Source organism: Grammomys surdaster, unplaced genomic scaffold (assembly GCF_004785775.1).
Source record: "Grammomys surdaster isolate TR1022 unplaced genomic scaffold, NIH_TR_1.0 130, whole genome shotgun sequence".
Taxonomy (NCBI): Eukaryota; Metazoa; Chordata; class Mammalia; order Rodentia; family Muridae; genus Grammomys; species Grammomys surdaster.
In genome coordinates this window covers 2,017,694-2,029,488 of record NW_021604588.1, presented here as the reverse complement: position 1 = coordinate 2,029,488, position 11,795 = coordinate 2,017,694, and the positions used below count along the sequence as shown (strand labels likewise).

Below are 11,795 nucleotides of genomic sequence, written 5' to 3'. Positions count from 1 at the left end.
TTAGTGTAGACTCCCAGGACCCTGTCTGTGTTAGTGTAGACTCCCAGAGCTCAGCCACTTCACCTGCCCAGCACTCTTCATGCTTCTCTATCCCTGTACATCGCGCACTGTACAAAGTGAGTGACAGGTAGTGAGTGACAGGTAGCATGGATCAGTTAGATACTTCAAAGACCTGTGGCAGGTGGTGTTCATGAGAAGGACTTTCCCAATGTTAGAGATATTAAAGACTCTTTGGGGAGCTCTATTTTGTGAGGGAGGTCGGAATTTTTTTTTTTTTTTTTTTTTTTTTTTTTGAGACAAGGTTTTACCTTGTAAGCAAGATCTTAGCTTGGAGCCCAGACTGGCTTAAAACTTGAAATAGTCCTCTTGCCTCAGCCTCCCCAGTGCTGGGATTGCAGGCTTACCTCGTCAATTGCTCTAGTCTGTTTTATGGTTAATGAAGCTAAAACATCAAAATTAGTCAAAGGATAATGGTCTGCATGACCCTGATTGAGGAATACGTTTTCCATATGTTCTATTTAATATCTCTGAAATTGGAATAGATACACTGGGCTATGTGTATAATTCATGTTCTCTCCCTCTCTCTCCCTTGGCTTCCTCCATTCCCTTCCCCTCCCCACTCTCTCCCTCTCCCCCTCTCTCTTTCCCATCTTCTCCCTTCCCCTCACCATCTCCTCCTAGGAAAACAGGGTTTCATGTAGCCCAGGCTGGACTAAAGGCATGATGAGGTTGAGGATTGTGTTGAACTTGATCTCAGTCACTGTACCCATGGCATGTGTCATGTCTGGAGAGGAAGCTTTTTAATCTTAGTACCACACAAAAATCAGCGTCATCTGGATTAGATAGAATACTTTAAAAAAAATGAGAAGAGAGCTGGGCATGATGACATACACTCATTAATTATCCAAGCACATGTGAAGTGGAGGGGGAGGAGGACGAAGAGGAAGAGGAGGGGGGCTGAGGAGGAAGAGGAGGGAGTTCAAGGTATCAGGTTTGATGTCTGGGCATTTGAGACCCAGTCTCAAAACAGTACAAACAACAAAATCACCACAAACAGAAGACGCTGATTCTCTTCTGGTTATATAACTCACTTTTACTAGTAAAAGATATCCACAATTTAAGATTTTATCTTAATGTTATATTGCCACACCAACTGGTTTTATGAGCAGGAGGAATATATTTTATTATATATATATTTTTTTTCCTCATTGTAGATGTGGTTGATATAGGCTCACTGCAGAAAACCCCTAAGAGGAATATTACAAAAAAAAAAAAAGAAATAGCTACCAACTTAATGCCCACCACCAGGAGAGAACATTTTGGCTCCTTTTCCTCCTGACCATTTGTTTTCCTTTTTCTGTCATACACATAGTTCCATGTAGACAGATTATGCAAAGCTTGCATCTATCTTTATAGGGAGAGTACACACACATGCATGCATACATACATCCATACATATGTGTACATTGCTATGTGTTTAGTTTGCATGACATCTTAAGGTTTTGTGCTTTATTATATATTTTGCAGAGTTCTTTGAATGGATATTTCATTGGTTAACTACGAGGAATATATTCTTACTACTTTTCTAGTTTCCTGGGATCTTCACAAAGTCTAATGAAGAAGTGAAGGAGGTAGATAAAAAAACAGGAGAAAATAAAATCTACCCTGTGGGGACTGGGTGTGGTAGCACACCTCCACAATCTCAGCACCCACTAGGCTGAAGCATTTCAAGGTTAGCCTGGGCTACACTGTCAAACCCTCTCTTTAATAATACTTAACAAACTAACAAAGCATTTTGGAAGATAAGGATGAATAGGCTTTTTAAGTGGAGATTAAAGTAGATACATATATTTTGGCTTAGTGTGGACTGATTAAATGAGGTTTACTAAGAATATTATAGACTCAGTTGGGTGATAACTCAGTGTGACTTTTGACATAAGGTCTCTATCTTAGGTGGGCCTTAAATTTTGTAGTCAAGGATGACCTTGAACCTCTGATCTTTTTGCCATTCCACCATATGAATGCTGGGATGCCAGGCTGACAGAATCCTGTGTGGTTTGTGCTGTGCCAAGAGCACATCCCAGACTCCCTGATGTTAGGTGAGCTTTCTGTCAACTGATCTGGACCCACTGCTGCCCCCCGCCTCCTCTTACTGTTTGAGACAGAAGCTCAAACTGCCAGCCTAGGCTGGTCTCAAACTGGAAGCAGCCCGCTGCTCTAGCTTTCCGAGTATGGGGATTACTGTCCTGTACCACCATGCCCAGTGTGCAATACTCTACTTAGGTTTTTGCTTTCAGACAAAATGCTTGTGATTGACTTAACCTATATAAGGCCTTCCTTCTTATTAGATTACCAGCCATATTTGGGCTACATGTTTATATTGACTTTTTTATTTTTTCAAGCAGGCTCTCTCTCTGTAGCTCTGGCTGTCCTGGAACTCTCTATATTGACCAGGCTGGCCTCAGACTCACAGAGATCCACCTATTACCTACCTCTGCCTCCCATACACATTGATATTTCATAATTTTTTTTCCTTCCTAAAATTTTGGGTTTTTAAATTTTGTTTATGGTACTGATCATAAATAGAGAAAATATTTCAGATAATGTTTGTGGAGAGCAATATCTTGTAATGAAGTCTGAGGGTCTATGAATCCAGGTTTTCCCCAGTGTGGCAGCTGACAAGTTCTGGGGTTTTGCGTACACCACTTTACCTACTTCTTTTAACTAACCCTCTCAGTCCAGCTTAGGGATGGAACTCAGGGCCTTGGTCCAGCTCAGCAAGGTCTGTCAGTGAGCTATGGCCCTAGCTCTTCAGTTGACTTTTTTAATGTTTAGGTTTAGGCTTGTGCCACCACTGCCTGGCTTTGTCTTGTTTTTAACATCCACTTTCTACAGTCTTTATAACAGAGATTGAGTTAGTCCAGCTGTAGTATGTATGGGAGAGCTTACTGGCTGGTTCCACAGTTGTTTGGAAATTACACAGTCACTTAAGTGACTTCTGAGTTGTGGGAACAGAACATACAAACAGAGGTGATATTTAGCTAGACGTGGCATCGAGTGCCTGTAAGCTTAGCATTCAAGAGGCTGAGGCAGGAGGATCAACTCCAGTTTGAGGTCGGTCTGGGCTAGAGAATAAGACTGCTTCAAAAGTCCAAAAAACTAACCCAGAGACATTGAAAGTTGGGAAGGCAAACAGGAAAATGAGGGATAAAAGCTTTTCAAGTGGAGGTAAGTAATGAAGGAAAAGAACCAAGAACAACTTTCCCCAGTAGACCCAGGGGCTCAGTCGAGCTGTCAGCCCAGAGCCAGGGGTACACCCAGGGGCTCAGTGGAGCAGTCAACCCAGGACCCCCGCCTTCCCCGTTCCTTATGTTGCTTATTTTGTCTAGAAAGGTCGGGTTTCTGTTCCATGCCACTGTGAGGTTGAAAGGTTCTCTGTGCTGAGCCAGGCACCACTGAGTCAGAGGAACAAAACAATTCCCAGACTATTAGAGGCCTTGTGGAGTCAGCATAATCTTCCTTAAAGCCATCTTTGAAGAAATTGTGATTAAGTCATATGGGTTTTTGAGGTGCTAAATAGCTGGGCCCTGATTGGTTTGCTCTGTGCTTTTTCTTGGCCTACTTGAAGTTTTTCAGCCTTTGAAAGACTTATTTTATTCATCTACAAATGAATCTTTTCTTATTTCAGTCCCAGTCCACCGTAGCTTCTTTCTGAAAGCCTTTCTGGAAGAACTGCTTTCTGAGTTGTGGATCTGAGCATGTTTATAAATCTGCCTAAAACGTCAGTCCATCCTACCCGTTCGTCTGTCCTGTCCTGAGTACTTGGGCTTTTATTGGGTAGGTTCCTAACCACAGGGTCTTTATTGTTCTGTATTCTTGGGTCTTTCAGGTGATCGGATTGAGCTACCTGTTTAAAACAGAGGTTCATTTGAGCTCCAGCACACAGTGCATTTTCCCCTGGATTTCTGTTCATTTGGTCTTTGTTGCTGTGAAACAGGGTCTTATTCTGTAGCCCAGGATGCCCTGGATACATATAGAATGGCCAGTAATCCTCCTGCCTCAGTCTCCCAAGTGCTGGGATGCTTTTTAGATTATTGAAACATCTTCCTTTTCTAGGCAGCTTCTTCTCCCCCCCCCCCCACCGTGTCTGTCCATCCCTGTGTCTGTCCATCCCTCAGCTTCCTTGGCTGAGGGATGTTAATATGAACAGATGCACATCTGAGAGAGTGTCAGTTGTGAAGCCTCCTGACGCCACGTCACCTCAGGTTCCTTGGGCTTTATTCCCACTCGCTGTGCTCACGTTTTGAAATCTGAATAACACAGTTTCATGTGCTTGGAGAACTTGGAAGGCAGAAGACCCCTTCGTTAGGTGTGCCTTTCTGCTCCCCCTCACAGAGGGGTGACGTGTAAGTAGTCACCAGTGTCCTCTCTGGGGATTTTTGGAAGGAGTTTTAAGAAACTTTGTGGTCTCCACAAAGGAATTTTCCTGCATCCCCCTGGCAGGAGCTTCTGGTGTCTTTAATTCCTCAGAGGAATAAAGACATTAAGAATGGATGTATTAGGCACCTAATTATAATGCTGTAAATAAGAAGTGCTGCATTTTGATGATTGTCTTGGATTACAAATTTGAGCTCGGGGAGTAAAAGGCAGGAGTTAATCCTGTTGAAATGCCTTGTGCGTCCTTTGGGGTGTCAGGGAACTTGAAGCCTTCTGCTTCACACTGGCTGTCACCATTGGTGCCTGAGAGTCCCATCTCATACTGTCCGCGCTGTCTTGTTACTCGGGCTGTCTTTCGGTGTGACACTGTACTTTCTCTCATTGTGAGACAGAGGCAAAGGTTCTGCACTCGTCTGTATGCACGTGGTGGGTATGGAGTTAGAGCTGTGTCATAGCTAGGTGTGGCGGCACATGCCTGTATTCTGTATTCGGGAGGTTAGGATGGGAGGAGTGCCTTGAATTTGGGGATATCCTGGGCTATATAGCAGGATTTTTTTCTTAAAGAAGATTTTGTCTTAAAGAAGAAAAATAAGACTCATTAACTAAATTATTATTGTTGTGTATGTATTGTGTGTGTTGTGTGTGTATTTGACATGTGTGTGTGTGATGTGTATGTGTGACACTTGTGTGCCACGGCATACATCTAGAAGTCAGAGGAGTCAATGCCTTCCTTTTACACAGGGTTCTGGGGGAGTCAGACTTGGGCTGTCCAGCTTGCACCGGGAGCACTTTGACCTGCCTCCCATCATGGTGACTGACTGCCTCTCCCACCCTGTAACTTAAGACAGCCATTATCCATCCAGCTGATATGGAATGAGTGACTGACTCAGCAGTCCTTACTGAAGTTTGTACAGCATTCTCTAACAAGTCTTCATGCTTTTAGACCCTTTAACTTGACACCTGGGTGTGCCACACTGGTGGCAGGGTGTGAGGAAAGCTGCCACAGAGGTGGCTCGGAAACCTTTACCATGTCTAAAGCCTGGGCTTCTCCTTTAATGCTGAGTAAAAGATGGAAGCTCGCCTGCAAGCACAGGTAGTACTGAGCTGAGGCCTTGCATGGCTTGTCCCCTGCACCTTTCTTCCCATTCCTGGCTTCAGCTCTCAGCCCTTGGCTGTTTCAACAATGAAGAACTCCATTTCAGTTGTTTCTGGAACATACCAAGGGTATAGCCACACTGCAAATTCCACAAGGACAGGGTTTGTCATTATTTATTGACTCTCTAGTGCCTCACATGGCCCAGAATTTGGCCTAGCCCTGGATGGGATCAAAGAATCCTGCCCCTTCTCGGTCCGAATTCTCTTTCCACAGGACAAAGTGTTTGCTCTTTAAATGTTTCATTTTGGGGCCTTGTGTGGTAGCACATGACTTTAACCCAGCACTTGGGAGGCAGAGGCAGGTCCTGCATCTCCATCCGTATCACCATGTCCATATCACCGTGTGAGCACTCTAGCTGTCTAGCGCACTCTCACTGCCCTTTGTGTAGTTATGTGCACAGGCATTTTTAGGCTTTATTTTGGTTTTATTTATTTATTTATGGACAGGGTCTCTCACTAGAACAGCCTGTGCTGTACTAGAGCTTACTTGTGTAGCTTGGGCTGGTCTCAAACTCATAGCATATTATAACCTGAAAAAAATATATTTATAATATATAAATATACTGAAAGACTGCAAGTATTTGTCTTAAAATGTTAAGATCAGGGTGGAAAGATGGCTCAGAGTTAAAGAGCACTGGCTGCTTTTCTAGAGGTCCTGAGGTCAATTCCCAGCAACCACATGGTGGCTCACAACCAGCCGTGATGGGATCTGCTGCCCTCTTCTGGCATGCAGGTAGACATGCAGGAAGAACACTGTATAGATTATAAATAAATAAATCTTAAAAAAAAAAAGTCAAGAACAGCTGAAGGCCCAAAACAATAACAATTGTATATACTTTTTATTTATGGTGATTTTTTTTGAGACAAAGGATCTTCGTGCTTTTGTTTCCTTCGTGTTTGGATTACATGTATGCACCACTTCACATGGTTCTACATGCGTATTTTTTATAAGATTTACATATAAACACAAATGTACACACACACTTAGAAGTTTTATGTGTGTCAATATTTAGATGTACAGCTATGTACACATATATTCATGTTTTATGGTTAAGTACATAGTTATGGAACGTAGGAGTAAATAGTATGTGAACGTAGATATGATACAGAACGACATGGTTTAAAATGTAAATTGTGGGACTGAAAAGATGTCTCAGTAGACGTCTCTTCCTTGAGCACTTGCTGCTCTTGCAGAGGACTGGGACTTGGTCCCCAGTACCCACATGGTAGCTCACAGCCATCTATAACCAGTGGATCTGAAGCCCTCTTCTGACCTCCACAGACACTAGACATGCACATGGTGCACAGATCTACATGCAGACAAAACATATAAAATAAGATAAATCATTTAAAAAAGCTGTTTAAAATATAAATTGTGGGAACTTGGGGGGGAAAGGGATATCTTTAGGGAAAAAACATGGTAATTACATAATATAGGTAGGATGCACTGATTTTTGATCAAGGTCAACTTTTTGTCTACATAGGAACTTGGAGGCCAGCCTGGGCTACATGAAATCCTATCTAGGGGGAGAAGGGGGGAGGAAGGTAGAGGACATTCATTTTTAATGGGATATGCATTATTACTGTGTTTTCAGTAGCCATGCCTGTCTGTGCACTCACTTGTCTAGTGTGGCTTCCTGATGAAGCAGCTCTGTTTAAGGAATCCCTTCATCCCCTCAGAGGAGGATTAACAACTGCAAGCATGCCGGGCGGTGGTGGCGCACGCCTTTAATCCCAGCACTCGGGAGGCAGAGGCAGGCGGATTTCTGAGTTCGAGGCCAGCCTGGTCTACAGAGTGAGTTCCAGGACAGCCCGGGCTATACAGAGAAACCCTGTCTCGAAAAACCAAAAAAAAAAAAAAAACAACTGCAAGCATGCTCTGACAGTTTCCTTTATTTGTTTTAAACCTCAAGGAGCTGAAGCCACTGTTTCTGAAGGAAGTTGGGTGTCACTTTGATGACTTTGTGACCAACCTCATCGAAAAGTCAGCATCTCTGGACAATGGTGGGTGTGCGCTCACAACCTTCTCCATTCTTGAAGAAATGAAACACAACCACAGAGCCAAGTGAGTATGCGAGCGCTCGTCTCTCAGTGTACATGCCGGCACAGCATCTGTGCTGTGCTCGGTGCTGCTCAGACGCGGAGTTCTCTCAGTGTAGATGCCAGCACAGCTCGGTGGTCAGATGGCGGAGTGCAGTGCATGCCCCATCACAGGGCTCGCCACTTTTACTTCATTTTATTTTCTCAATTAGGTTCTTACTATATTGCCTTGGCTAGCCTTGAACTCTCTATGTGGACCAGATATGTAGACCAGACTGGCCTCAAACTTACAGAGCCTGCTTCTGCTTCCCAAGTATTAGGATTAAAGGTTTTTTTCTTCTTAACATGGAGTTCTGTTCATTTATTATCGTAGCCTTCAATGTTGTTACATTCATTTACTATGGCATGTATGTGTGTATGTGTGTGTGTATGTGTGTGTGTATGTATGTATGTATGTAGGCATACAGTCCACAGTGTACATGTAGAGGTCAGTGAACAGTTTTTGATTGTTAGTTCTCTCCTTCCACCATGTGAGTCTCATATTGAACTAAGGTTGTCAGGTTTGGTGACGAGTACCTTTACCTGCTAAGCCATTGCCCTGGCCCAGTGTGGGCTTTATACCATGTGTACATAACCTCCTTAGCCAAGCCCCTCATTGTGTGGTTGATAGCTATCTGCAACAGTCTGTGAGATCCCACAATGGGGGCTTTAACCCAGAGTCTGATCCAGAGTCCTTGTTTTTAATCACATCATTCCATGCCTGTTAGAGTTTATTCGGTGTGTACTTGTTAGAAAGTGCCCTGTAGTTAGGATGTATTTTTCCATTTGTTAAGTTACCAAAAATAAGAGGGAAGGTATCAGTGGCTAATATGTGCTAATTTGCTGTTCTGGGCTCTCTGCCAGTCTCTCCTGGAGAAGAGTTTTGAGAAGCAATAGCCAACAGTGGTGCCTAAAGTAAGATGGTATATAGGGTGCTAAAATGTGAGCTTTTATTACCCAGAGCAGCTGATATGATCAGGAGGCTGTTAGGAGTTGATGTAAGTTCTTAGCCACTGGGAAGAGCTCCATAAACATGCAGTCAGAAGATGCTTGCTGCCAAGCCTGAGTTCAATCCTTGGTTTAACATGGAGGAAGGAACGAGCTGACTCCTGCAAGTTGTTCTCTGACCTCTGTACACATGCGCACGCCACCCTCCCCTGAATAAGAAACCGAATAAAATGTAACAAGTAGACAAACATCAGGACAGTGTGGAGGACACATCAATAGCAGTGTACAGCATGGTAGGGGCCCTGCATCCCTCAGAGGCTTTTAGAATGGGTGATACAGGGATTGCCTTTTCATAGGAGCTGGAAACAGAAAGTCTAGGGCTTCAGTTAGATATCGGATGTAGGCCCTTCCTAAATATGAATCACCCACCCACTTTAGTTCACTGTCACGAGTGGTGAGAGAACTTGCATAGAACTTGCATACGTCCCTCAGCCTAGTACTGGAGTGGAAGGGGAAGGAGCTCAATAAATGTTGGTGAGCCAGCACAGTTGCCGATGAGCAAAGCACCCTCTGGTTCATGGGAGTAAGTTTCTTGTCATATTTCCCCTACCCATGTTTTTTTGTAATTTTTTTTTCTTTTCCAGAGATCTAAGAGCACCTCCAGAACAAGGGAAGATTTTTATTTCAAGGCGGTCTCTGTTAGAGTGAGTGATAATTGCTTTTTGTTAATTATCAATTTAATGTGGGAAGAAAAAAAGCTGTCCTGATCTGTCTGACTGTCCATCCATCCATCTGTCCGTCCGTCCATCCATCCATCCATCCATCCACCCATCCATCCATCTTTGTATCTGTCCCAAGTCCATATAAATCATGAACTTTTGTGATGTTTTTGTGTTCCTTCTTGCTTATCTTCTGGTTCTCTATCTGGCTTCTCTGGAAAAGATAGAAAAATAGCTATCTGTCCTTTGACAAATTCTTTGAAATCGTGCTACAATTCAGAGCACAATTATCCAGAAGGGTAGAGCAGAAGTAATCCACTTGGAGAGAGTTTGGAATTGCTGCCTTCTTAGTATGTATGTGTGTTTTCCCACCTCATTTTCTTGAGTAAAATTCTTGATAGTTTTCTCAAGGCTACTTTTAACCCCGACCCCTCCACCCGCCTGTCTAACCTGTGGTTCTCAACCTTCCTAATGCTGCAACCCTTTAATACAGTTCCTCATGGTGTGGTAACTTCCAACCAGAATATTGTTTTCATTGCTACTTTTTTTGTGAATGGTAATGTAAATATCTGTGTTTTCCAGTGGTTTTAGGTGACTTCTGCTAAAGGGGTTGTGACCCACAGGTTGAGAACCACTGGCCTAATCTCTTTAATATTGCATGTTATAAATGGATTATGCTGACTTAATTTATGAGCCAAAAACAAAGGGTGCACCTTGGCTGGAAGACGGCTGTCTCTTCTTTGCCATTGTGTTCATTGGAATATTGATGGAATTTACCCTGTCAGAATATTGGATTTGTGAGAATTACTTCATGTGCCGTAATGTGCCTTTGTTTAAAAATGAACCTTGTTTATGAAAATTTGCTGTATAAGGGAAATTGATATGTACTTCCTAACCTTGATGAGAAGGCAGAGCCTTTAGAATTCTGTTCATGTTGAGACTGGGTTGTGTTGTAGTTTCAAGAGAAGGATCTTCTAAAATTTGCATCTGGAGAAAAATGCAGGCTTCTTACATAAAAGAGTAACATAATTGCATTATTGAAAACTTAACAAAATGAAAGGGGCTATAGCTCAGTGGTAGAATGCTTTCCTAGATCTGCCTGAAGCCCTCATTAACGAGAAGGGAGGGAGGGAAGGGGGGAGAGAGAAAGCAAAGGAGAAGAGAAAAATTATCAATTAAAATATACTTAAATTTTAAATAAAAAGAAATATGATTAAGGAAATAGCTTAGCTAGGTTTTTCTTAGGTTTTGACGAGCCTTTAAATAGAGGCTTAAGAATATTTTACATCCTTCAAAGTTGTTGAGAAGCTGCACACACTTCCCAAGGCCAAGACTACAACCCTTGTTAGAGTTGGATCCAGAAGGTGCTCACTGGAGGGCAGTCATCCAGAAGGCCATTTCTGTTAAAAGGAAACAGCCCAGTCTGAAGTCCCATCCGCCAGCCGAAAGTGGAAGGTGTTTAGGAATGGCTGTGCTTTAAGTTGGTGAGAGTAGCTGCTTACTGTCCTCAACAAAGGAACAGAAACTCATTAGTAAAACTTGGGATTTGAAAAGTTAGTTCTTGTCAGTGACTAGCCTTTGTGCACACAGTAAAGCACCATGGGTGGTTTCTAGATACAGATTAGGGCACCTCTAAGGCCACCACGCTGCTTCTGAGTCACTGTCCTAGTTTGGAAAGAAAACGTTTAAGGATCCAGTATTTTTCACCTTGATTGTATCCTTTAATTTCTGTATATTGCAGGTTTAATGTTGTACTTATTTTGAGTTTTTATGTTTTGTTTGGTTGGTTGGTTTTGGTTTGAGACAAGGTTCCTCTGATAGACTTGGCTGTCCTGGAACTTGGCCTGTAGAGCAGGCTGGCCTTAAACTCAGAGCTTGAACTAAAGGTATTTTTTTGATTTTTCAAAGAGATTTCTTGAAAAGTAGATTAAACATCTTGTAAACTGCCTTAAAGCGTGCCTTTGCCTTTGCGGTGTGGTCCTTCAGAATTAAGCGTAGGTCACTAACTCCTGACCTGCCTGACCTACCCTTGCAGCGAGCTGTTTGAAGTGGACCACATCAGAACGATTTACCACATGTTCATCGCGCTCCTCATCCTCTTCGTCCTCAGCACGCTCGTCGTGGATTACATCGATGAAGGGAGGTAAGGCCGGAGCCTGCTCAGCCGGAAGGTCGACAGTTCTTATTTGCTTAAAAAAATTATCAGGCGGCCGATTTGGTGATGAATGTCTTCTCTCCTAAAAGTAAGAGAGAAGGTTTCATTTCTCCTCGCTATCATTAATAATAGTTGGTTTTGAGAAAGTAGTTCAGCTAGACTCAGGCTGACCACATAGCCGACGATGATCTTGAACCCTTGATGGAGCCCCCTCCCTCCCAAGTGCTGAGCTGATGCCTGCAGTGTGGTCCTGCTGGGAGCAGCGCTGAAGCACACCACGCCTGAAAGTTCTCTCTCTCTCT

General features: G+C 43.1%; 1 protein-coding gene across 2 annotated transcripts in view; it reads left to right on the top strand.

The window, feature by feature from the left end:
• The window catches only part of Soat1 (sterol O-acyltransferase 1), a 43,995-nt gene that overhangs the window by 19,730 nt on the left and 12,470 nt on the right, over positions 1-11,795 (top strand). For both annotated transcript variants that reach the window (XM_028759707.1, XM_028759697.1), the window contains 3 exons: positions 7,506-7,657; positions 9,264-9,323; positions 11,374-11,481. In XM_028759707.1, the coding sequence (XP_028615540.1) occupies positions 7,506-7,657; positions 9,264-9,323; positions 11,374-11,481 (320 nt within the window). The remainder of the gene's footprint in view (positions 1-7,505; positions 7,658-9,263; positions 9,324-11,373; positions 11,482-11,795) is intronic.